The sequence below is a fragment of the Myxine glutinosa genome, chromosome 13 (genome assembly GCF_964187855.1).
Source record: "Myxine glutinosa chromosome 13, kmMyxGlut1.1, whole genome shotgun sequence".
Taxonomy (NCBI): Eukaryota; Metazoa; Chordata; class Myxini; order Myxiniformes; family Myxinidae; genus Myxine; species Myxine glutinosa.
In genome coordinates, this window is record NC_136273.1 from 18,844,438 (window position 1) to 18,871,551 (window position 27,114).

Below are 27,114 nucleotides of genomic sequence, written 5' to 3' on the forward strand. Positions count from 1 at the left end.
TTCTGATCAAACTTGACATGCAGCATCCTTACCCCAAGGACCAGGTTGGTATTACATTTCAGCCCAATCCGTTGAAAAATGGCGGACTTAGACGACCATTTTGTTTTTGGTCATGAAAACGACGTTAACACTCTAGCGTCCACAAATATTAACAGATTTTGATCAAACCTAGAGTGTTTAACCCTTACCACACAAGGTAGGTTGCTATTGCATTCCAACCCGATCCGTCACAAATAGGCCGCCATATTGTTTTCAGCTCCGAAACGACGTTAAGACTTCACCGTCTAGAAATATTTATGGATTTTGATCAAACTTGGTGTGTGAAGTTGTCCAGTCAGTTCAGTTGAGTTCTGCTTCCCTGGAAGCTCTAGTTTTACCATCTATTCTCAAACATTGCAGCGTCCACAGGTGTTGGTGTCCCTCTGCCCCTCTGCCATCGGAAACCTCCTGATCTACAACTGGATGCACGTGTTCTTCCAGCAACTCAGGTGAAACTTCCAAAATCCAGGCTAATTGCACACCTCCACTCTTGTATTCCTTGCTTAAACTTCTTTCGTGAGCAGCATCATTGGCTGAGGCCATAGCTGTTTCCGCTGATGTAACACCCTCTGTAAGGTTGGGCTTGAATTTGGCCAGGGTGCCGGCGAATGCTCGCCTTCTCTTCGCAAAGGACACTGTGGGATCTCTGACGTCCACCAATGAATGGTGGCAGACAGGTCGCTCAGTTTAACATTCATCCGAGGGATGGTACACACATTGATGCCTCACTCTGTAAATCTTATCTATGGACCCCACTGCCACTGTGCATTTTGGGGAGGAGGCTTTTCCACGTTTATAGACTTTGAAGAATTAGGAGTAGAATAACAATAAAAGTATGAAATGCACGCTTCAATAATTTTTAATGAGTAAACATAACAGGGTTATTTATGCCTCTGAACATTTGAATGGTTGTATCGTTTTTAATTCGACCCCGGCGGCCATTTTTGCTTTTGTAACGAAGCACCGCCCCTGCGTAATCGCTTGCTTCTCTTCTCGAGCGGCTTGCAAAGCGGTCGAAACGGAACGACTCGCTTATAAAGCGATGGCAAGCCGCTTGCTAACGGAACACTCCGTGGTGTGAGTAGGAGAAAGTAACCCATTGCATGCTTCTTATTTGTAGGTGGTGGTCTGGTAATGCTAATGGTTTACGGATATCTCGTATAATATTGATCGCTTCTGCAGCTCGAAATGTCACTGTCGCAAACTACTCCACCATGACCAACACACACCGAAGAACAACATTCAAACTTCAAACGCTGCAGATTGAAGCGTTTGACAAATCCATGGTGATATATACGTATGTAACCAAAATTGTTCGATTTGCCAAACGTGAATATCATTTTCCTGTAATACCTACATCTCTCTTCCGCTTATGTCCCTCAGCTGGCAGTTCCTTGTTCCTCTTCCCTCCCTCCTTCGGTGCTCGCTATCTCCCTCATCCACGTAATCCGGTGAGTCCTTGAATGGAGAAGAACTGGAGCTTAAAATAAAACAACCGAGCTTTGCGATATTGTCTGCAGTAAAAGAACAAATGAATGACGACAGAGAGTGAAGTGAATATAAGGACAACTGGACGAGCAAAGAGAGGACGCTGCGCCATGTACCACGAGGGCCTCGCTCCTCTCGTCCTGTCCGAGATTTATATGGGAAATCCCAATCCTAACACTTCCTAGAACATCGAAGCGTGTTTTACGAGTCGACCCGTTCTTTGTGAGCCTCGAATGAAAAGGTGCAGCGAGGATAGGATGGGGGTGCAGGAGACCCTGGGGTGCAGGAGACCCTGGTGTCCATCTTGACCGTAGTGCAGTGTCACGTCTATGAATAGGTTTTACCCACTCCATGTTAATTAATTATTTATACAGTGATTGATTTTTACCAGGTAATGTGGACCCCTCAACCCCCCACTCCCTCCCCGAACCACCTTCCCGTCTCTGAACCCCCACCCTCCTACGAGAATCCTGTTTTCCCTCCTTGAGCAAGTCCATTTGTTTCCTCAGCTCTGGAGTTCCAATGTACAATCCACCTTTCCTTGACCTTAGACTGATTTCCATTTCTAACCCAAGGTGTGTCTTCTGAGCTTTACCTTTACCTCGTCAGTGTAACAATGGGCTGATGATGGCATCAAGACTGATGATGACAATGGGCCGACCACGTGGTTTCTTAGTAGTAGTACCTTAGGGTGCCCCACCTTTCACAACACCACACATCTTCCTACTCAGGTTATAGGTGAGTGGCCCCAGGGCTGTCAATGTGGGAACGATTGGTCCGTCAACAGTAACAGTAGTGTCCGTATCAGTAGTTCCCTTCTTTTCCTTTGTTGCTGGCACAGCTGTGCCGCTGATGCCTCGCCCTCTTGTAGGTTAGACCAGGAACTTGGCCACGGTTCCGGATATCCCACCTGCTCTTCGTGAATAACACGGTGACGTCTTTAACGTCCAGCCACTAACGCCGGCACATGGGACGCCTAGCGTCCATCCGACCGACGGCACACCTGTTGATCACTCGCCCTGTATGCGAAACACCAGGCCAACAATTTATACCTGGGCAGAGATTCAAACTGAGGATAGACGGCTTATAAGGCCAGTGTGCGTACCTCTGAGCTATCATACCAGCCTTGGTAATCGATATTTCAGGGTTGAGGTTAAAGATCCCACAGCGTCTTTCACGAAACGACTTTGGGCTTTGGCAAGCACTCCGAGGTTTAAATATGGTCGACCTTGCTTCATGAAGGTTGAGATTCCAGGACATGTTCGTAAGAGCCGGTCCAGGTTCTGTGAGTTTGGCAATGAACGGACAGGATCAGACTTTACAACTTTTCACAATAAGGAAGATTTTTATGACAAACTAGCCGAAAGCACCCGGCGTTGCCCGAGTTCTTTTTAAATGAATTTACTACGATAATTCAGCGTTTACTCACGGCCGTAGAAGATTGACTACTATAATTCAGCTTTTACTCACGGCCGTAGAAGATTGACTACTATAATTCAGTTCAGCTTTTAATTGCGAAATGGGCCCACCCCAGCCGAGGCGGCCTCACCACCTTGCCCATAACCTTCCCGGGGCCCGTCGCGACATTTTTAGTTCTTTTTGAATGAATTTACTACTATAATTCAGCTTTTACTCATGGCCGTAGAAGATTGACTACTATAATTCAGCTCAGCTTTTAATTGTGAAATGGGCCCAGCCCGGCCGAAGCGGCCTCGCCACCTAGCCTATAACCTTCCCGGGGCCCGTCCCGACATTTTTAGTTCTTTTTGAATGAATTTACTACTATAATTCAGCTTTTACTCGTGGCCGTAGAAGATTGACTACTATAATTCAGCTCAGCTTTTAATTGTGAAATGGGCCCAGCCCGGCCGAAGCGGCCTCGCCACCTAGCCTATAACCTTCCCGGGGCCCGTCCCGACATTTTTAGTTCTTTTTGAATGAATTTACTACTATAATTCAGCTTTTACTCGCGGCCGTAGAAGATTGACGACTATAATTCCGCTCAGCTTTTAATTGTGAAATGGGCCCAGCCCGGCCGAAGCGGCCTCGACCGGCCTCACCACCAAGCCTATAACCTTCCTGGGGCCCGTCGCGTTATTTTCAGTTCTTTTTGAATGAATTTACTACTATAATTCAGCTTTTACTCATGGCCGTAGAAGATTGACGACTAGAATTCAGCTCAGCTTTTAATTGTGAAATGGGCCCAGCCCGGCCGAAGCGGCCTCGCCACCTTACCTATAACCTTCCCGGGGCCCGTCCCGACATTTTAAGTTATTTTTGAATGAATTTACTACTACAATTCAGCTTTTACTCGTGGGCTGTAGAAGATTGACTACTATAATTCAGCTCAGCTTTTAATTGTGAAATGGGCCCAGCCCAGCCGAGATGGCCTTGACCGGCCTCACCATCGAGCCTATAACCTTCCCGGAGCCCGTCCCAACATTTTTTGTTTCAGAGGTTTCCTCCTATCTTTCACCATTCAGGAGATGAGCACGTGCAGACACACAAACAAACAAACAAAAACTTTCTTTTATATATATATAAGTAATAATAATAAAGATAGAAGATATGAACCATCATTGCCTTGGATCGAAATGAAATGTTGAGACATTCTTGAGACAATGTTGAGTCATGGTCTTTAGAACATGCGACTGTACATTTCACAGGCTTTTACATTTGAGCTGTTTCCCATTTCATTCTTCCCCTGCTCACCAGCATACCTGGAGGATGAAGAACCCACCTGGCCGTATGCCAGACACTGTATGGATGGATAAGTATAAATTTGATGATGCTGAGCGGGTTTTCCAGGAGGGGTTTGCAAGCGGAAGGATGTCAGAACGAGCGAGGGCAGAGGCCAAAAGCGCTGGAGTTTGGGTCCAGGACGAGAGTGATGTTGCCGTACGTAGTTTTGACGAGCCGGGGACCATTGTGCAGAGTTGTGGGGTGAAAGAAAACCCCATTAGACAATGCGTCAGGGAGTCATGCCCAATTCGGTTTGATTCTGTATGGTTTGATGCCTGGAGATATCGGGAAGCTGAGAAGGTCGCACAAGAAGGGAAAGCAGAACACGTTGGGCAGCTTGGGCCGAGGTCAAGCCACCAAGTTAGCGAGAACGTTTCAAACGCAAATGCTCACATTCTGAATTCAGAACAGGTGCATAAAGGCACTTTAGGGCGAAGACTCGGAAAAAGGCGCAGGCTACGCAGGAAAGATCGGCACAAAGCCACCCCACATCTCGCTGCTTCAAAAGACCATCAAGTTGTTGATCATAACCGTAATACTTTGAAAGCTCAAGCAGGAAAGGAGAACATGGTAACACATGCTCTAAAAAAGTGTGGTGGCCTCAATGTTATGGCTCCCTGGTTATATTCTTCTGAAAGTATTTGGTGGTCAAAGGTCAAGTGTGATGATGCTGAGGCGCGATATCATGAAAATCTGCAGGCCGATTGGTTCAAGGCCCATGTTGGTAAAGAAACCGTCATAGGATTACCAAAGCAGAGAGATGGTAACGACTGTTGTAACGCCGGGTTCGAGGTACTTGATACGGCACACGGCAATGCAGAGTACGACGTGTCCGATTGGGCAAATGAGCACGGTGTAATGCACTCCGCTCTTTCCCGGCAGGGCAATCATGCCCACCTGCTTTATGGAAATATTCAGCCCTGCAAGTATGCTTTGCTTTTTACACCAAGTATGTGGTTTCCTTTTTTTTTCACAGCTGCAGAATTTATAAAGTTTTCACATTTATTTATTCATTCTGCACTGTGGCATGTCATGATTTTATTTGCTTGCTTCTGCATCCCCGTCTGAGTAATGCGAGTTTCCGGTAACCCGACGTAGCTGAAAATTACTTGCCAACCCCAATCTGAATTTCCGTAGTTTCTGGCAATTTCTGGATTTTTCTGACTGCTGCGCCACAGAGGACGGAAGGCTTCTGAGTGGCCATTTTCTATCCGCTGTCAACGAGTCATCAGCCTGGCATTTCTTTGTGCCATTGTTGACCGTCGTGGGAGGCCATTTTCTATCCGCTCTCAACAAGTCATCAGCCTGGCATTTCTTTGTGCTATTGTTGACCATCGTGGGAGGCCATTTTCTATCTGCTCTCAACAAGTCATCAGCCTGGCATGGCTTTGTGCCATTGTTGACCATCGTGGGAGGCCATTTTCTATCTGCTCTCAACAAGTCATCAGCCTGGCATGGCTTTGTGCCATTGTTGACCATCGTGGGAGGCCATTTTCTATCCGCTCTCAACAAGTCATCAGCCTGGCATGGCTTTGTGCCATTGTTGACCATCGTGGGAGGCAATTTTCTATCCGCTCTCAACAAGTCATCAGCCTGGCATTTCTTTGTGCTATTGTTGACCATCGTGGGAGGCCATTTTCTATCCGCTCTCAACAAGTCATCAGCCTGGCATGGCTTTGTGCCATTGTTGACCATCGTGGGAGGCCATTTTCTATCCACTCTCAACAAGTCATCAGCCTGGCATGGCTTTGTGCCATTGTTGACCATCGTGGGAGGCCAATTTCTATCCGCTCTCAACAAGTCATCAGCCTGGCATGGCTTTGTGCCATTGTTGACCATCGTGGGAGGCCATTTTCTATCCGCTCTCAACAAGTCATCAGCCTGGCATGGCTTTGTGCCATTGTTGACCATCGTGGTCTCAACAAAGAGAATCAGCGGTGACTTAACTCAGTTATGAGTTTTTTCGACATTTTAAAAACGCTGCACAATCCCCCTGCAGACACATCGATGGTCTCTTGACCCTGGACCACAGAGCGTGGCTGCCATGAAGACATTTGGTGTTCGGTTTGTGTATTTAAAGTGCCATTGTGGTGGCGAAGAGTCACGTCTCGCAAAAAATGGCCACCATCGCACAAAACGTAAGGTTTGAGACCATCGTTGATGCTATGACACCTTCCCGAGATGCTAAATTGGTGTTCGTTAATCCTCAGACTCGTGTACAATGTGACTTCTGTATCACTATAAACACGTTGAGATCCACAATTCTATAGCTTTCCAACCATCAAAATCATATGCGTCTTCCATTTAAACACTTGCAAAAACAAAATCCCGCTCTACATAACCCGTTCATCGAGGAGCACGTTACCGGCAACTCAGCATTTTTGTTTTTGTCCTCAAGCCTGCAGTTTGGTGCTTGTGTTGTACGTTGTTGTTCTGCTGACACACACAGCCTTTCCGGAAGCTTTCACTTTGCTCGCCTTCCATCCTCACAAACAACTCGTTTTGCCATCTTATTTCCATTTTTTCGTTCCACCACGATTGTAGCATCAGCCATATGACATCATTGGTGTTTGCCTCTGTTAACATTGCCTGATGTTGATCACCAACAGTGCATCAGAATCAGTCATGGACCACGGAGTATGGATGGACAAGTACAAGTTTGATGATGCTGAAAGATGTTTCCACGAGAAGTTGCCAACACCACCAAAGGTGAGCTCTTTCGGTGAGGGTCGTAGAACCTCGGAGTTGTGGTAATTGCATGGAGAACAGTCTGACTTCTTTTTTTTTTTTGCATACACAGTGGAAGATCCTGGAAGAGCTAGTAAAATGAACGGATCAGGACATAACAGCCTAAAGCAGGATGCAAAATACACCACATGAATGGAGAAGGAAACTCCAAGGAGGAAAACTGGAAAATTAGGAGGGGTTGGGGTTGAGTTAACGAGGGGAGCGGAAAAAAGATCATGGTTTTGGATTGAGGTTGATCTGATACGGTGGTGAACAGCTCTCTTTAATACCTGGAGGAATGAATGAGATTGAAGAGGAGAAGTTGATTCCACAGGTGGAAAAAGATGAATAAATGAGTGTACACGAGCAGTGATCCTGGATTTGGATAGTTTCATCAGAAGGGGGTTGATCGTGGACTGTGTGAGCCCTGCAGATACCTGGAGGGGAAGTACGGAAAGAGCAGAGGGTGCGGGCAAGACCAGAAATGAGGTGGTAGAAGACAGAGACCACCAACCTGTCTGTGATAGTGAAGCGATAGACACATCGACTCAGCTTCTTGTTCTCCTTTCAAGAGAACTTTTAAAACAGGCATCTCTATGATTCAACGGACACAGATTTTTGTTCCAAGTAAATGGATTATTAGCATTTCAACAGTACGATGATATTATTCTATGACAGCAAGAACCGCTAAAGCTCAAAATTGTGCTGCTCCTTCTTTGTGTGACACACAAAGTCCATTTTCCCTTGTCCATTAGCCTTGCGGGCCCCATGACAATCTTCTCCATTTTGCCCTATTTTCTACATCTTCCCTTGTTAATCCCCTTGCCTGCATCTCTTCTTCCGCCACCTTTAGCCAAGTCTTTCTCGGTCTTCCCCATCCACTACTTCCTTCTACATTCATTTCCATCACTCTTCTCAACCAGTCACTTTCATCCTTCCTCAACACATGACCAAACCATCTCTACCTGTTTCTCTTCACAGCATCCATCACAGCCTCTATTCCCATCATCTTTCGCAATTCATCATTTGTCTTCCTCTCTCTCAACGATACTCCACACATCCACCGAACCATTCGCATTTCCACCCTTTCCAGCCTTCGTTGCTGCTCTACATTCATGACCCATGTCTCGCTCCCATAAATCATAACACTTCTCACACATGCAGCATACCCCTTTCCCTTCAGCTTCAACGACACTCCCCTCCTCGTCAGCACGCCACTCAGTTCCCGAAACTTCTTCCATGCACGTCTCACTCCAGCAACCGTTCCCGAGTCTGATCCACCTTCTCCATTCAGCATGTCTCCGAGGTAACAAAATGTTTTCACACCTTCCAGCTTCACGTCGTCTACAAGATCCAACTCAACATTTCCTCCATCTGCAGCTCCCTCGGTGCACATCCTTGCCAAGGAGTGCTCCCTAGCCAAGGAAAAACTGCCTTAGCATCCCTATCCGTCTAAAAATGCGAATGGAGTGCTTCTTCTTCTTCTTTCCTTTGGACTCCCACAAGGCCGAATGAAAGAACGTTCTGTTGTGCCCTCACCCAGGTTTAGCTCATCGCGGCTGAGTTTGTAAGGATCTTCATTGTTAGTGGTGCTTTTGCAGCTTTGCATTGGATAATTCGAAAAACGTTTAGTACTCGATGCTGCCTTCATTAGCTTGTAATCCCAATTTGGTGTAAGAGAAGGGTGCTGGAAGATGATCATATTCTTTGTATGTTGTTCCAGGGTCAGAGTACCAGGAGAATTGTTCAGGACATTGAGAAGGCAAGAAAACATATCCAGAACTCCTTGGCTGGGGTAAGATAACATTGACCTGTCATTTAAAGTTGAACTGCTTTTTGTGGTGTTGGAAGATCCACAAGCACTGGCTGACTGAAGCTGACCGCCGTGCTGCCGGCAGTGAATAAAGTGTTAAGGAAGACTGTGGTCTTCATGTTTTCATAGTGAAGCACTCGCCAGAAGAACTTTACGTTCAAGGAAAGCTTCTCTCATTACACATGACAAATACTGTATAGTTTACGTCTTTACATGTTTTCATTTGAACAAATGAAGCCTGGTGTCAGCTTCACAGTTAAGATGGCTGGCTTCGGGTCTTGAGTAGGGTCCGACAGATGCCAGAGTCTGGCAGTGCTCAGACATAATAGTTCAGTTCTCCAACACTGTCAACAACAACAACAACATGCATTTTAAGGCCATTTTCCCTGCGAGAGCGGGGGTTAGCCTTGCAGTCCCCATGACAATCTTCTCCATCTTGCCCTATTTTCTGCATCTCTCCTTGTTAACCCCCTTGCCCGCATTTCTTCTTCCACCATCTTTGCCCAAGTCTTTCTCAGTCTTCCCTGTCCTCTACTTCCTTCTACATTCATTTCCAACACTTCTCAACCAGTCACTTTCATCCTTCCTCAACACATGACCAAACCATCTCAACCTGTTCCTCCTCACAGCATCAATCACAGGCAATATTCCCATCATTTTTCGCAACTCATCATTTGTCTTCCTCTCTCTCAACGATACTCCGCACATCCATCGAACCATTCGCATTTCCACCCTTTCCAACCTTCGTTGCTGCTCTACGTTCATTACCCATGTCTCGCTCCCATAAATCATAACACTTCTCACACATGCAGCATACACCTTTCCCTTCAGCTTCAACGACACTCTCCTCCTCATCAGCACGCCACTCAGTTCCCGAAACTTCTTCCATGCACATCTCACTCTAGCAACCGTTGCCGAGTCTGATCCACCTTCTCCATTCAGCATGTCTCCGAGGTAGCAAAATGTTTTCACACCCTCCAGCTTCACGCCGTCTCCAAGATCCAACTCAACATTTCCTCCATCTGCAGCTCCCTCTGTGCACACCTTACATTTGAATGTAGCTGCCACACTGGTTAATGACCCTCTCAGACCACTACATTTTTGATGAACCCACTCAGCGCACATTGTACATTGAATGGAGTTTACTCCGACACCCTTCCTGCACACAGCACAGGGCCACTTCCCAGTTCTTTCCACCTCACCACATGCTTTACCACTTGCCATCACCTTCGTCTTTCCGATATTCACCTTCAGACCTTTTGTCTCCATACATTCCTTCCATTTGTTCATCTTTTCCTTCAGTCCATCCATACTTTCCGCAATCAACACCAGATCATCTGCATACAACAACTCCCACGGTAAACCCTCCTTTACGTTCTGAGCCAGCACCTCCATCACAGCTACAAATAGTAGTACCGACCCCTGATGCACTCCCATCTTCACCTCAAACTCACCACTGTTCCCATCCTTCGTCCTTACAGCTGTGCACGCTCTTTTGTACAATGACATCACTAATCTGATCAACCATTCCTCCACTCCTAACTTCCTCATTGCCAATGTCAATACTTTGCGTGGAACCCTATCGAATGCTTTCTCCAGATCAACAAACCCAAGAAACAACTTCTTCCTCTTCTCCATGTACTTCTCCTGCAACTGCCTCACAATGAAAAGCGCGTCTGTCGTTCCTCTTCCTGGCATAAATCCAAACTGCATTTCGGCGATCTTCACTTTCTTCCTTATCCTCCTCTCCAACACCCTTTCCAATACCTTCATTCCATGCTCCAATAACTTTATCGCTCGGTACGAGCCACACTCCAGAGGGTCACCTTTCCCCTTGTATAGAGGGACGAGGGTACTCAGTTCCCAATCCACTGGAATGCGGCCTTCTTTCACCGCCAGATTACAGATCTCTGTCATTCTCTTCACACCCCAACTTCCTGCTGCCTTCAACATATCTCCCACAACTCCCGTCGGCCCTCCCGCTTTTCTACTCTTCATTGCTTTTATCGCTTCCTCAACTTCCTTCTCAGTTATCTTCTCTGCCGGTCCTAAAACTGGGTTACTCTCTGTGTTGCCATCCCATTCATTCTCTGTATTCAACATCATTTCCATATATCTTTTCCATCTTCCTTTAATTCCATCTGGGTCCACAACGATTTGTCCCACTTCATCCTTCAAGCAACTCACCCCCATCACATCACGTCACATTCAACCCATCACATCTCCAACACTGTCACTCAAGCATTTTTTTTTTTTGTGTGTGTATACAAGATCGAGGTATACACACACGAACCCTGGTGTTGGGCTAGCGGCTAGGATCCTGGGTTCGAATCCTGGTTGATCGCTGAATTAACGCCAGGGGGGGGTTGACTCAGCCTGTCATCCTTCTGAGGTCGGCAAATTGAGTACCAGTTCACTGGTAATTCCCTGTTTGTCGTTAAAGGCGGCAAAAAGGGTTGGCGTCAGGAAGGGCATCCGGCCGTAAAACATTGCTTCAAAAAGGGGACCAAAAAACAACAACAACCACGGTTCCCGAAAAAGGCCAACCCCCGCTTTGCGGGGAAAAATGGCCTCTAAAGGTGGTTTATACAAGATCGAGGCTCATGTAAGAGCTAACATCACAAAAAAAAAAAACGGACACACAAAACATACAATAAAGGGAGCGGGAGACAAGATAGGTAAGCATTGGTGGATTGTAGTGAAGAAAATGGCTTCTCTACCTTCACCACCGTGGGAGCTCCTTTTATCGCCGCAAGTTTTCCCAACTGTGCTGAACACCCTCTCCCTGGAACTGATGAGGGCGGTGCACAGAAATATCTACTGGCCATTGGAGAGTGCTTTGTAATTATAGGGCCATGGAATAAATTCCCTTCATTGTATTAAGGCAAAATATTTTTTTCTCTCTATAAAGTTGAGGCTCATGTATGAGTAGTTGCTAAAAAAAAAAAGAGACGATTCACTGGTTCTTTTATTTAGAAGATACAGTATACCCACTATTTTGTCAAAAGCTTTACACCTTCCCAGGTGTCGGGCCTGGGAGACCTGGGAAACAAAGTAAACTTTTGAAAATTTTTATTATTTTTATTTGTATAGAGTTTTGACTAATGGGGGAATATTTGCTCCAGAAAGTGATTCATTGATCCTTTTAATTGGAAGATTTTTTTTTTGGAAGAACCAAATAATGCAAAAAATAGAATGGAATAAAATAATATACTAGACCGGCACTCAGTAGAGAGCATACCTCCGCCTGGTTGGCCATATCACTCAATATTGAAGAATCACTTTTAAAATTCTACTAGCCGGATCTGGATCTTCAGAAAAATTGCATCAATTCTTCCTTGTCACAACCTGTCGAGCAAGTTTCGTCCAAATCCATCCATAACTTTTTGAGATATCCTGTTAAATGTCGTTTTTAGCCCTATCACTCAATGGTGAAGAATAACTTGGAAAAATTAAATAATTCTCATATCCGAATCCATATTCAGATCTTCACCGGAATCTTAGCGTCCTTGTCAGACACCCAACCGGTCCACCAACTTTCGTCCACAACTTTTTGAGATGTCCTGCTATGTATCATTTTTGGCCCTATCTCCCAATGGCGAAGAATCACTTTAAAAATCTTGTAGCCGGATCCGGATTCGGATCGGGATCTTCACCAAAATCTAATCATTTCGTCCTTCTCATACGCTACATCTCTGCCAAATTTCGTCCAAATCCGTCCACAACTTTTTGAGATATTTTGTTCACAAACAAATGGACAAACAAACAGACAGGGGTGAAAACATAACATGCGATTTTATGTGACATGCGATTTACCTTCTCACTTGGCTTTGGCCTTATATGCTTTTCATGTCAATAACACGGAATTTATTATTATTATTACGACTGAATGCACATCAGACACGAAAATACAGGAACACGAGAAATATCTGTGGAGAGGAGTTGAGTTCCCATCATTTCCTGTTCGTACATGTGTGGTGGCATTAGATAACTAACACACGCACGCAAGCATACACACGATCTTTCACCAACAGATGCAAAAATCTCGTACAATTTATTTTGTGGCCCCAGAACCAAACAATACATAAATATTTAACATTTACAATGGAACTCAGCCGATACAGCTCCCATTCCCACCGACCCATCCCTCCCAAATATGATCAATGGTAAATATCATCATTTTAAACTTACCTTATGCACTTGCAAGCCCCAGATTTGACCCATGTTTACACGAGGTAATCACACAAGGTTTAAAGTCCACTCACAGACAGCGATGGTTGAAGGTTTGGGTAGAACGCACCTGTCTACGAATCCACCGAAGACGGGTAGAACGCTTCCTTCTTGCACCAATCCACGTGGCTTCGGGAGTTTGCAGTAAAGGGATCTGTAAGCTATCATATTTTTGGGCGAGTTCAGAAAGTTCTCCATTGCTTTTGTTGTGCAGTTAGATGTACACCCCTTTGTCATTGTTACGTTTCCAACTATTTTTGGCTTATTTTAGCTTTGTGAGCCATTTGAGGAAACCATCCTTATCTCGCACACACGATATACGTTCTGCTATCCCGATGAAGCCCATTGCTAGGGGTTACTGCACGTGCACACCGAGCTTTCCGAGGCGGATTACATCATTTTGAAAGTCCCGTATTGTGAGGGAACATGCTTTACAAAGTAGATTAAGACTTGCTGAGAAGTCGGTGTAATGGTGAACAGCTCTTCATTCCACGAGTAATGTAAGTAGTGTATTTCTGCTGATGGTACATGTGTCTATCCAATGGTACCGATGGTATATGTGTGCCCATGATTATGTCTTCCAATGCAGAAAGCGAGCATCGGAGAGCAGCATTGTGACGTTACACTCAGGTTGAGTAATGTGGAGAAGGAAAACCAGGAACTCAGAGCAGGTGAGTCAAATACATCTTCTGTACTTGCCCCCAGTACAAATATTAATTATTCTCATTTTCTTCCCAACCAGTGATTGTGCTCGTTAATGTCTTCCAGATTGTTATAATGCATTTCAATGTTAGCAGTGAAGTTTTATTTATTTATTTATTTATTTATTTACAGGCTGGTTCTGTGCAACAAATGTTCTTGAATTGTAAAGGTGGAGCACAACATTATAACAGACATCCATCTCTGGATTTATCCTTATAGTCGTTGCAGATCTGCAGAAAAGCCTGTCCTGCATAGAGAGACGGCTCATGATCATAGAAGGCAATTCCAAGAACACGCACGGCAGCCAAACGTCTCAACATTCTCCACATATCTGTACTATAGAGGTGAGCAAATGGGTTGTGCAGTTGCTCACAGGCGGAAAAATAATGCATTTAATGCTGCTTATAATGTACGCCATGTATTGTGACGGTTTCGAGTTAATTCCCACATTTCAAGCAATTACAGTAGAAACTAGAGCGGCACTCGGTAGATCGCATACCTCCATGAGGATGAACAGTTTATGTTTTGTATCCCACTGATGGGCTGCAAATGAATTCGTACCTGAACCAAAATCGAATTGGCTTGTTCTTGTCACTTAACCAACTCGTCCCCCAAGTTTAGTCATAACTCGTCCATAACTTTTTTAATATCATGTTATATATATAGCTTTTCATCCGATCCCTCAATTGTGAAGAATCACTTAAAAAAATTAAATAATTATCGTATCCATATTCAGATCTGCACCAAAATCCAATTGATTCTTCCTTGTCAGACACCCAACCTGAACACTAAGTTTCGTCCAAATCCGTCCATAGCTTTTTGAGATATCCTGCTTTGTATCGTTTTTGATCCTATCTCCCAATGGTGAAGAATCACTTAAAAATTCCAGTAGCCGGATCCGAATCCAGATCTTCATCAAAATCTAATCATTTCGTCCATGTCACATACACTTCCTCTCTGCCAAATTTCGTCCGAATCCGTTCACAAACAAACGGACAAACAAACAGACAGGGGTGAAAACATAACCTCCATCCACCTTCGGTGGCGGAGGTAAAAATGTTTGCTTATCAGACAGTGAAGAAAAGAAAGGTGAAAAAAAATAATGATACAAACAAGTAGGACACAAAAAAAGAGATCGTTCAACAGTTCATTTCATACATTTATCACAGTTCCGATCGTTGAACAGTTCTGCAATTTTATTTTACTGCAGGAGTTTCTCATCGTGCTCCACTTTCCAATTTCTGGATTTCATTTCTGGCAGTTTTGTTTTCTCGACTGTAACGAGCCTATCCGACATATCTTCCATGCGAGGCTCCAAAATCGATTGCTTCTCAGCTACTGTCTATTTCGTTTCAACCAGTTTGACCCTAAATTGAGTGATTTCGGAAATTACTTTTTCTGGCTTACCATTAGTTCCTGAGACAGATCGCCAAACGTCCTTGTTATTTCTGCCATTACGACACAAGCTCAGTCGCCACAGGCAAAGCATGCACAACGAGTGGAGCAGCATGTCTGGCCAGCGAAGTCCGTTCGTGTCAGCGTTCACAGCCGTAGCACTTGCCACATGGTCGCCGATAACCACTCCCTGTAGTATGGCAGATAGGTGCAGGAATTGTGCCTTTGATGATACAAGCATGGCATTTGGCACACAGTCAAAGTATGTCTTAAGAAAGATATTTGGCTATAGGGCCATCGCAAATTTGTCCTTTTTTGAGAAATGGCCGCCATTGTTGTCACGAGACAAATCTGCGATGGCCCTATAGTCAAATATCTACCTTAGGGCAAACTCTAACTGTGTGCAAACTCTCGTGCTTGTATCATCAAAGTCACAATTCTCCCAAATATGTCACCTATCTGCCATACTACTGGTTTCCTTGCTGCCATTGCTGCTGCAGTTTTCCCTTTTGTAAATTGTTTTTGTTTGTTGTCAGCTTCCTGAAGTTAGATTTGTTAGTTTATTTATTTATTTATTTATTTTTCATCATGGTGTTTCTTAATGGTTTTCATGGTGTTTAAGGATAAATAAATTTATTTATTTATACACAAGCGGGCTAACCGAGCGAGCGGGCTAACCCCCGCTCTCGCAGGGAAAATGGCCTTAAAATGCATGTTGTTGTTGTTGTTGTTGTTGTATACACAAGATCGAGGCTCGTGTAAGAGCTAACACATTAAACATACATTAGCACATAAAACACGATAAACATAAACAGACACAAAACAATAAAGGGAGGGGGACACAAGATGGGGACAGAGAGGGGGAAGCACACAAGCACAACAGTAGAGAACAGGGACATCGGGAGATCTGTGGAAGGGAGAGGGCTGGGAGGGGGAGGGAAGGGGTACACAGTATAAAACAAATTGACACTTCTGAAAGTTGCTCCTAACGACCTGATTACGAGTTATTCAGAACACTCCACTACTCTGGACCCTAACCCTACTAAATCTATCAGGTCTATCAAACTCCCATCATCATTGGTTGACAAAACACAATTTTCTCATTGGCTGAAAAACGATGACAGCGTTTCCTGTATTTTTCATGACAAGTGTGCTGCCAGCAAGGATAACTGCTGGATGTACCAGTCTCGGTGCCGCCATGCATAAATCTGCCGTAGGCTGAAACTACAAGTTGAATAGACGAACAGCATTGCATGCCTGCAATTGTGCAAGGTGAAGGAAGGAAGGAAGTAAATAAATCAATACATCGGTACAGAAGAGATAGTGTTATAGAGAAGATTATGATTAGATAGAAGTGTTATGTTATGATTATGTTATGATTATGTTATGTTATGAAGCCTTATGTTATGAATCACATAGAGAAGTGTTATGATTTATGGGAGCGAGACATGGGTAATGAACGTAGAGCAGCAATGAAGGCTGGAAAGGGTGGAAATGTGAATGGTTCGGTGGATGTGCGGACTATCGTTGAGAGGGAGGACGACAAATGATGAATTGTGAAAAATGATGGGAATAGAGCCTGTGATTGATGCTGTGAAGAGGAACAGGTTGAGATGGTTTGGTCATGTGTTGAGGAAGGATGAAAGTGACTGGTTGAGAAGAGTGATGGAAATGAATGTGGAAGGAAGCAGAGGACGGGGAAGACCGAGAAAGACTTGGCTAAAGATGGTGGAAGAAGAAATGCGGGCAAGGGGATTAACAAGGGGAGATGTAGAAAATAGGGCAAGATGGAGAAGATTGTCATAGCGACCACAAGGCTAACCCCTGCTCCAGCAGGGAAAATGGCCTTAAAATGCCTGTTGTTGTGTTGTTGTATAGGTACACACTCATACGCCATATGTCGAAATACAGTTGTCAACAATCACGTTGAAACGATGCTACTGGGGCCTATGCAAATCGAATGGCAAGTATCCTGAGGGGGTCAGCAGGGCCTTTATATTCCATTGTTAAAGATGAAAACAGGATTTGAAGTGTTTTCTTTGATTGGAAATTGCACATAATCCATGCGACATGTACACATGGCCCAAAGGTACCTTTCTCTCCTTTGCACTGCACCATCAGGCATGGCAAGAAGCTGTGATTTTTTTTTTTTTTGACAAGCTATCCATATATTCAAACTATTCACGGCTGCCCTTGTTCTCTGCTGGGTGTGGAAAATCTCAGATCTGTGAATTGTCACATGTATAGACCTTGAATGGTCGTCAAAATATGATGTTCTTGCAAAATCGTTAGCATCTCGGATCAATGAATTGTCACGAGCGTCTTTAGCGAAACATCTCAGATCAATGAATAGTCAAGATGATCGACTATGGAAGCCTCTTCAAAGTCACCCAGTAACATGATCAAGTTGGTCAATCTGTTTTGCAGTCCATACTGTGCTTATGGAGGAGCTTGTAGATACATGACATGCTGGACAAAGGCCTGAGGAATGGACAAACCGAAAACTAATATGGGATGTGAACTTGACATTTTGGCCTCCTGAGCTATCTGCTCAGATGGGAATCCCAAACAGGCCAACCCACGATTATGAACGTGTCATACTTTTTACTAAAATATACCCCCACAAGGCCTGATAAAGCAGAAAACGTAACGAACAAATTTTTGACAAAAGATCATTCATTCAAGTGATCACGATTGAGCTGATATCAAACCACGGAAATATTTACCTTGAGGTACACTGTGATTCCTTAGCGAAGGATTTCCTTAAAGACTGTTGCATCAACAACCTTAGGAAATCCTCATAAATCCTAAATGTTGAGGAAATCCTGAAGAGCCGTAGCCCTACCGGGCAACAAATCAGATTAAGGATAGGAAGAGTTGTCCGAAAGCAAGAACGCATAATGAGCACGTCATTTAAAATGACGCTCGTTATATGTTCCATGGGGAGCATGTGCTTCTGGAGGAAGGAGGAATACAATGAATCTTGTGTAACATTCATTTGATTCTCATTGAGCATTTTATTGTAAATTTACAAGCAATTCTCAATTGCTAAGCCTGGTGTTGGATTAGCGGTTAGGGTGCCAGCTTGGGATCCTGGGTTTGAATCCCGGTCGATCGCTGAATTAACGTCAGGGGGGTTGACTCAGCCTGTCATCCTTCCGAGGTCGGCAAATTGAGTACCAGATCACTGGTTATCCCTTGTGTGTCGCAAAAAGGCGACTAACAGGGTTGGCGGCAGGAAGGGCATCCGGCCATAAAACATTGCTTCAAAAAGGGGACCACGGTGCCCGAAAAAGACCAACCCCTGCCCTGCAGGGGAAAATGGCCTCTAAAGGTGGGTTTCTCAATTGCGAAAGTGTTATTCTACCGGCCTCTGGTGCCACGCTGCGATAATCGTAATCTTCATGACCAATTTCCATGAAGAGCGCCTTTTGGTAAAACTCAGATCTTGGTGTTTTTTTTTTGTTTTTTTTTTGTATACAGAATCGAGGCTCGTATAAGAGCAAACACATTGAACATGAAAACATGCACAGATACATAAAACATGCAATGAAGGGAGCAGGAGACAAGATGGGGAGAGAGATGGAAGCGCAACAACAGTGGAGAACAGGGACGTTGGTAGATATGTGGAAGGGAGAGGGCTGGGGAGGAGGAAGGCGTACACGGTATAACGCAAATGAACACGACTAGGAATTTCAGGAAAGAACTTGGGGATTCAAAGAGGCAGACTTGGGGTGTTTTAATTGGGGTAGAAAAGGTCATGGTTTTGGATGGGGGAAGATAAGAGTTGGTGGATGAGTGTGTTGAAAGATGTTTTAGGACAGGAATATTCATGTATGCAAGCATCCTCAAATTAAGGGTGTCCTTATGGGGAAACTTAAGGAAATATTTAAGTGAATCCTGAAATCTTTTCTAAAGGATGCTTTATGCAACCGGGGCTAAATCGTAAGTGTAAACAATAGCAACGTTGCAGGTTCTATTAGAAGAAAAGCTTTTTATTTTCTTCACTTGTTTGAACCCGTGCATACGGAATCATACTGCACCGACTCTGATTGCTAACCCACACCAACGTACAGATTCCGGAGGAAAACGGGGGAGCTGATAGTTCCGAAAACTTCGACCTTTTTGGAAGCGATGAGGAGGAGGAGGAGGAGGAGGAGGAAGACGCGGAGACAAAGAGAGTTCGGGAAGAGCGGCTGAAACAGTATCAGGAGAAGAAAAGCAAGAAAGCTGGAGTTGTCGCAAAGTCCTCAATTGTACTTGATGTCAAACCAGTGAGGCCTGCATCAGCCCTTGATCATTTTAACTATCCTGTTATCAGGTTTTAACTGTTTTAACTATCAGGATTTATAACTATGTTAAAAAAAAAAAATCTACTTGATAATTCTGTTGTTTCTGTAAAACGAGTAGCCTGGATAAACAAGTCCCATGACTTCTCTGACACCGAGAGAGAGGGCACAGCTTTAAATCCTGTGACCCACTTTGTGTAAGGTCATAACATGACTATTGCTGTGAATGGTGATTCAATTGTGAAGGTTCAAAGTGTGATTGGTGGTTCAAAGTTTCACCTGTGAAGTTTGTCTTGCGGAAACCTGTTATTAACAGCTTGCACACGCTAGTCCTGTCAGAACGACAAATAGTGCTTGGTGTAGTTACTTGAGAAGCAAGCATTACTGACATGGATGTGTTGCTGTGTGTGGTGAAACAGTGGGACGATGAAACCGACATGGCAAATGTTGAGGAAGTGGTACGGTCCGTGAAAATGGACGGCCTGCTGTGGGGCGCATCAAAACTGGTTCCTATAGGCTACGGAATCAAAAAGCTACAAATACAATGTGTTGTGGAAGATGACAAAGTTGGGGTGGACATACTCGAGGAAGAGATCACAAAGTTTGAAGATCTGGTAAGCGTTTCCGCATCAGTGTTATGTCAACACGGGGTTGCAGCAGACCTCAATGAGCTGTTGGTATACTGCATATTACAGGAGGTGATTGTTGCCCAAAACGATCGTTGGAAATAACCCATCACTTGTCATGCCAAGACTCCTTTTTAGCTTCAAGGCATTTATTCATCATGTTGCCTTTTCAATACATTACCAGGGTTCGCACAGTCCTTGAAATTCCTGAAAACTAAAAAAGCATTTTCCAGGACTGGAAAGTCCTGGAAAGCTTGTCCAAGTCCTTGAAACTCTTGAAAATTTGAGAAAATTGCACATTCTTCTTTTCTATCTGCTCCAAATTATGTGTTAATGGCCTCTCCTTTGTTTATCCATTCAGATCAAAAATATTTGAGGACCATTGGGACTTTTTACACGTTTCGACACATATTGTAAATCAGCGAGGCTACTGTGGTGCAGGTGGTAACTGAAGCACGCAGCACGTAAAGTACTCCACTGTACCTATGTCTCCGCGAGTCAACACTGCGTTCTGTGGAATCGTAATAAATTCCTTTGTTTTCGTTTAATAGTTCCCTCTGATTTTTAACGGTGACTCCCAAGAGGAAAACTGTTGCTCATGGTCAATCAAGTGCAAAAAGGTCGAAGAAAGTGATGCCTGACAAAAAGTGGAGGTTTTGGATGAGCTTGGTCAAGGCGAGAGTGTTCGGCGTCACCAAGCAGATATTATGGTGTCGACGAGTCCGGTATCCCCAAGTAAAGAAATGCACATAAAACACAAGCTGGTATATTTAGGTCATTCATCTCGACTCTCCAAGAGATAAACTTATAAATAAAATGGGTCGGGATGTCCGTCCGTTAACTTTTTGCTACTCACCCCAAACTTTTTTTTTGCCACTTATCACCTGGCTGATTGTTCTGAAACTTGACATGTGAATACAAAACAGTAACCGGCACAATCCCCCAGGCTTCGTTTTCAGATCATGGGTGCCCGCCCCCAGGTGGGATTACCCCAAAACTTTGGATCCCTATTCGTCCCTTATTTGCCAACCGATTGCTCTGAAACCTGATACAGACCTCGATGGCCCGTACAATCTTTCATGCTTCAATTTTTCGATTTCGGATCATGGGGGCTCCCGGAGTGGGGGGAGGGACAAGGGGTTGGGGGAGGAGGTATTGGGGGAGGGGAGTGGGTTATCTTCAAACTTCGGATCTCGACTCGTCCCTTATTTGCCAACCGATTGCTCTGAAACCTGATACAGACCTCGATGGCCCGTACAATCTTTCATGCTTCAATTTTTCGATTTTGGATCATGGGGGCTCCCGGAGTGGGGGGAGGGACAAGGGGTTGGGGGAGGAGGTATTGGGGGAGGGGAGTGGGTCATCTTCAAACTTCGGATCTCGACTCGTCCCTTATTTACCAACCAATTGCTCTGAAACCCAATAGAGCCCTTCTACTCGATGGTCTGCAGGATGTCCAGATTGGCCAATACGTCTAGTTTATGGCTTTTGAAACAAATTCAAAATCTGCGCTCATTGAGGGAGTCTACGGGGGAAGGGAGTTTTGACCCCCCCCCCCCCCCCCCACCCCCCACCCCTCCAAAAATAGGTATTTGCTCTCTTCTCCGAAACTACACACATGATTTTGATGAAACTTGGCCATAAGCTTCATATCTGATGCCTAACGAAGGTTTATTGACCACATCAAAATCTGCGCTCAATAAGGGGGTCGACTGGGATGAGGAGGGGTGGGTGGATTTGACCCCACAAAATAGGTATTTACTCTCTTCTCCGAAACTACACACACAATTTTCATTAAACTTGGCGACAAGCTTCATATCTGATGCCTAACGAAGGTATATTGACGGCATCAAATTCCGAGCACATTACAGGGGTTTACGGGGAGTCAAGAATCGACAGCACTTTTTTCGGGAGGCCGAGTTGAGAGCCAGCTTCAATGGTGGTTGGGTGGTGAGGCCTGGAAGGTTGACCCCCTGAAATAGGTGTTTGCTCTCTTCTCCTAAACTACACACGATTTTGAGGGAACTTGCCCACAACCTTCATCACCCGTGATGTACTAATGTTTGTTCACGGCATTAAAAAACAAATCAAGGTCGAAGGTGGTCTGTGGTGTTTGACCCCACCCAAAATAGGTATTTGCTCTCTTCTCCGAAACTACACACATGATTTTGATGAAACTTGGCTCGAAGCTTCATATCTGATGCATAACGAATATTTATTGACCACATCAAAATCTGAGCACATTGAAGGGGTTTACAGGGAAGAGGGGGGTTTACCCCCCCCAAAATGGGGGGTAAATGAGTGTGCGAGGTTTGAGTGACTGTTGCTCCTGATCCAGGTGAGCTTCAGGACCCACAGTCCTATTTTTACTTTTGCCTATTTTAGTGGCGATTCCTAAAAAGTTTGACATCGAAAAATTTCGATTCCGGTAGTAATTCTTGGAAAAAATGTGAGGGCCATATAAAAGGCCCCTTTATATGGCACGTGCCATGTGGCAAACAATAGAAAAGAAGGGATTAGTTTTTGTTTTGGAGCAAACATAGGTACACTTGCTCTTCCTTAACAATCTGTTCCCCTTCACCCTACCACCATCTTGTGTTGCAGGTCCAGAGTGTTGATGTTGCTGCATTTAACAAAATATAAGCTGTGCTGAACTATCCTTGGATGAACTTCAAATAAAATGGCAGAATTCATTTACTCACATTGTGTTTGCCTTTGGGTCTCCGCTTCGTGCAGCCTCTTAATAGTGCTTAAAAAAACAAACAAACCCCAATTGTCCTTTTTAATGCACTAGTAATACTCACTTCCTCCAGGAGCACGATACAATATTTTTTTCCCCAGAATTGCTATTGTCGTTTATTTCAACTAGGGCGTGCCCGTACGTGGGTGCAAAAAAACATGCGTGCAAACAACAACAACAAAAAAAAACTTTGAAACCACGTGGCAGTAACGACCACAGAACCCCCCCCTCTATTTACATGAAATGGTTTGGTCCATTCGCAAAGCCAAAGCGAACGGCTTGCGAGTACGGTAGAACCCCCCCCCCCTCTATTTACATGAAATGGTTTGGTCCATTCGCAAAGCCAAAGCGAACGGCTTGCGAGTACGGTGACCATACCTTGGGAACCACTTGTCCGATTAATTTCAAACCTTGAAAAGGCACATACCCAGCAATATACCTGGCAAGTTTCAAGTATATCGGACCCGTGGTTGTCGAGAAACAGCGGTCACAGACAAACACACATACACACAGAGATTACTGGAATTATAGATAGACTAGGGCATTGCCCGTACTATATCTATATCTAAAATTATATCCCCCCCCTCTATTTACATGAAATGGTTTGGTCCAAAGCGAACGGCTTGCGAGTACGGTGACAATCCCCCCCCTCTATTTACATGCAATGGTTTGGTCCAAAGCGAACGGCTTCCGGAGTTTGGTAAAGAAATCGCCATCGCGTGCACAAACGCGCAGGAAAGCGAATGAATCGCAAATTCGGTTTTATTAGTTTTAAAACATAGTTTAACGCCAACATAGTTTGCAAACGTGAAATAAATGAATACGCTCTCAAATGTGCCATCCGAGGCAGAGTGTGTCCTCCACGTTCGGCACACGCGATCGTTCGCTGCTCTCTGATTGGTTGAATCGTTTTTTGGACATAGCTCGGTAAGTAATTGTCCGATTAATATGAAACCTTGAAAAGGCACATCCTCGGGTCCCCAGCAATATACCTGGCAAGTTAAAAGTATATCGGACCCGTGGTTGTCGAGAAACAGCGGTCACAGACAAACAGACGTACAGACGTACAGACGTACAAACGTACAAACGTACAGACAGAGATTACTGGAATTATATATAGATACAGGAGTCAGTGGGTGAAACCACTTACACTATGCCACGTGTTCAGGTTAAAATTGTAAGTTATCTCCCCACACCTGTGGGAGGGGAGTTTTTTTTGTGCCAGTGACTCAGCACATGTGCAGAACTTGGAGTTCGACCAAGCAGTTTAGGCTCACCCAATGTTATTAGGCTCTGACATATACAGGGTGTTCCATAAAGACCCGGACAACTTTGGTTGTTAATATATTTAGAACCACAAATGATACGACGATACCCTTTGGTTTATATGATAAAGAAACTCACCTTTTGTGCACACCATGAATACATTCAATGCTCGTCCATTTGTCATGCTCAAGGTGGTACCAGAGGTCTTGCCATCATGTTCGGCTCACAATGTTTGGGTCCACCAATGCGCATGCAGCTGCGATACGAGTACGTAGATCCGGCAGGTTTGCCACCTTGGTGTTGTGGACGACATCTTTGACAACCCCCCACAGAAAGAAAAAAAAATCAAGGGGTTGTCTGGTGATCGTGGGGGCCAGGAGGTTGGTCCGTCTCGGCAAATCCAGCAACCGAGAAAATTTTCATTCGGGTTGGCTTGAACGACGAAAGCCCAATGAGGGGGAGCACCATTCTGTTGAAAAATGATATCGGGTTGCAGGTCTTCAATCTATGGGAAGGCGAATTCTTCCAATATCTTCATATCAATTGTTGAGGTCACTCTATCAACTGCAAAGAAAAACGGACCCACCACGCAGGTATTGAGAAGGCCACACACACATTGACCTTTGGACTATCGTGTATGTGTTCGATGACCACATGGCAGTTGTCAGAGCCCAGATGCTCACATTGTGCTGCTTGACCTTTAAACAAATAACGATACTTCCCCGATAAACGAAAGCAAGCTTCGTCTGTGAACATCACCTTTTTCAGGTAATGTTCGTCATCTGAACAAATGCGACTGGACATTTCTAAGGCAAACGCCTTGTGTTTGGGTCCATCATTACATCCGCCACCAAAGGCGGATGGAGGTTATGTTTTCACCCGTCTGTCTGTTTGTCTGTGCACAAGATATCTCAAAAAGTTGTGGACGGATTCGGACGAAATTTGGCAAAGAGGTAGCATATGTGACAAGGACGAAATGATTACATTTTGGTGAAGATTCGGATCCGGCTCGTATAATTTTAAAGTGATTCTTCTCCATTGGAAGATAGGGCCAAAAACGATGTAGCAAGATATCTCAAAAGGTTATGAATAGTCAGGGCCCTTAGGGATATTTTGGGGCCATTTGGTTCAAATTCTTCCAAAAGCACCAAATTTGGCCCAGATGTTGCCCATGCCACTCTTTCGATTTTTGATGGGCTCCAAGACGGGCACCCCCCCCCCCCCGGGGGCCCCATATTGGCGAAATACTAAATGGCCGCCACCTGGATTAGAGGAAAATCAGTTAAATAACCAAAAGGGTTGGAATCATGTATGATACCACTTTTCAGGGGTTTTCGAGGTCGAGGAATCCAATTATGATGTTATTTTGATGATTCGAGGTCAAGGTCAACCCTCAAGGTCATCTTAAAGGTCATTTTTGAGTCAAACATGTCGGTTTTTGAGTTTTTTGTCAAGATTTACGTGAGGTTCACCATTTTATGTTTCTGGGTTGGGTAATCGAACTCTGACCTTATTTTTGACAATTAGAGGAAATATTTACATGTCTATTTCCTAATTTTCAGGCATATCCAGTTCATCAGTCTAATTACAAAGGTACGGATTTTGATGTTTTATGAACTGTATGCCATATCCTTGTGTTTAATTTTTGTGCGATCATGATCCGGGTTCATGTATACATGATTGTATACATGTCATAAATATGACGTCATAGGTCATGTGACCTGGCGGCCATATTGGATTTTATTAAAACCTTAAAAATGGATCCCTGCCTTCATTTTTCGATTGATTCATTTTGAACTTTGACCACTTATAGTACGCCATGTGATTGGATGCGTATCCTAATTATGACGTCATAGGTCAGGTGACATGGCGGGATGGACCGGTATGGTCCCCGGATCATACCGCCCTTGGCGCCCGTCAAAAATCGAAAGAGTATGGCATGGGCAACATCTGCGCCAAATTTGATGCTTTTGGAAGAATTTGAACCAAAATATCCCTAAGGGCCCTGACTAGAACGGATTTGGACGAAACCTGGTGGAGAGGTTGTGTGTTTGAGGACTAATCGATTAGATTTTGGTGAAGATCTGAATATGGATTCGGATAAGATAATTATTTTATTTTCCAAGTGATTCTTCACCATTGAGTGATCGGGATAAAATCGACATGTAGCACGATATCTCAAAGAGTTATGGATGGATTTGGACGAAACTTGGTGGACCGATTGGGTGTGTGACAAGGACGAATCGATTCGATTTTCGTGAAGATCTGAATATGGATTCAGATACGATAATTATTTCATTTATAAGTGATTCTTCACCATTGAGAGATCAGGCAAAAAGCGATATATAACATGATGTTTAAAAATGTCATGGATGACATGACTAAACTAGGTGGATGAGTTTGTTAGGTGACAAGATCAAGTAGATTCGATTTTGGTTCTGGTCCGAATCCAGATCCACCCTATCATTGGGATACAAAAAAACTGTTCAGCCTAGCGGAGGTATGCACTTTACCAAGTGCCGTTCGAGTTTGGTTTAAGTTCCTGCAGAATCTGCACCTTATAGGCATAAAGCTTCAGTCTTTTATGCAAAACCCTGAGTACAGTGGTGGTTGGTAGTCCCAGTTCTCTGGATGGGTGTCAGATTGATTTTCTGGGACTTTGTTGAAATGATTCACACACTCGTTAAACATCTGCTGCACTTGTGCTCGGTCGACCGGTACTTTTCTGTCTGACAACTTCCAGTCTCCTTCAACCTCTTGTACCACTCTCTGATACTAGTCCACGATGGCGGATTCCTTCCATACCATGATGGAAATTACGCCTAACTTGTGAGCCGGATCTTGTCGAGATAAAGCATTTGACACTGATAGAGCGGAAGATATTGTTGCGGATATGAGAATTGTGTTTTTTATTGTGTTTTTTTTTTATTGTGTTTGCTTTATTCTGGACCCTCCTGCCTCCAGTGTTGTATAAAGGTCAAAGGGCGTTCCCGTAGTTAATTCCATAAAGCATACACGTTAGCCAATCATAGATTTCCCCCTGGTTGATAGTTATAT

At 44.3% G+C, this 27,114-nt stretch overlaps 2 protein-coding genes across 4 annotated transcripts in view; both read left to right on the top strand.

Moving 5' to 3' along the window:
• Positions 1-27,114, top strand: part of CENATAC (centrosomal AT-AC splicing factor) — a 480,847-nt gene that overhangs the window by 302,094 nt on the left and 151,639 nt on the right. The gene's annotated exons all lie outside the window — the stretch shown is intronic.
• EEF1D (eukaryotic translation elongation factor 1 delta) lies at positions 1,239-22,748 on the top strand. 3 transcript variants are annotated; one of them, XM_068133883.2, is made up of 9 exons: positions 1,239-1,490; positions 4,243-5,195; positions 6,879-6,978; positions 8,720-8,791; positions 13,629-13,710; positions 13,961-14,085; positions 19,213-19,410; positions 19,845-20,039; positions 22,656-22,748. In XM_068133883.2, exons 1-9 carry the CDS (start codon positions 1,254-1,256, stop codon positions 22,692-22,694), a joined length of 2,001 nt encoding a protein of 666 aa, XP_067989984.2. In that variant the 5' UTR covers positions 1,239-1,253; the 3' UTR covers positions 22,695-22,748. The 3 variants fall into 3 exon arrangements, with proteins under 3 accessions (XP_067989984.2, XP_067989985.2, XP_067989986.2); XM_068133884.2 differs by lacking the exon at positions 8,720-8,791; XM_068133885.2 differs by lacking the exon at positions 4,243-5,195 and having other exon boundaries at positions 1,406-1,490.

What these genes read in the sequence shown, in the direction of transcription:
- EEF1D (XM_068133883.2), top strand. Translation starts at nt 1,254, where the DNA reads ATGACCAACACACACCGAAGAACAACATTCAAACTTCAAACGCTGCAG. An exon ending in GGAAATATTCAGCCCTGCAA is followed by an intron (nt 5,196 to 6,878) that starts GTATGCTTTGCT and finishes GATCACCAACAG; the next exon opens with TGCATCAGAATCAGTCATGG. An exon ending in TCACAAAGTTTGAAGATCTG is followed by an intron (nt 20,040 to 22,655) that starts GTAAGCGTTTCC and finishes CTTGTGTTGCAG; the next exon opens with GTCCAGAGTGTTGATGTTGC.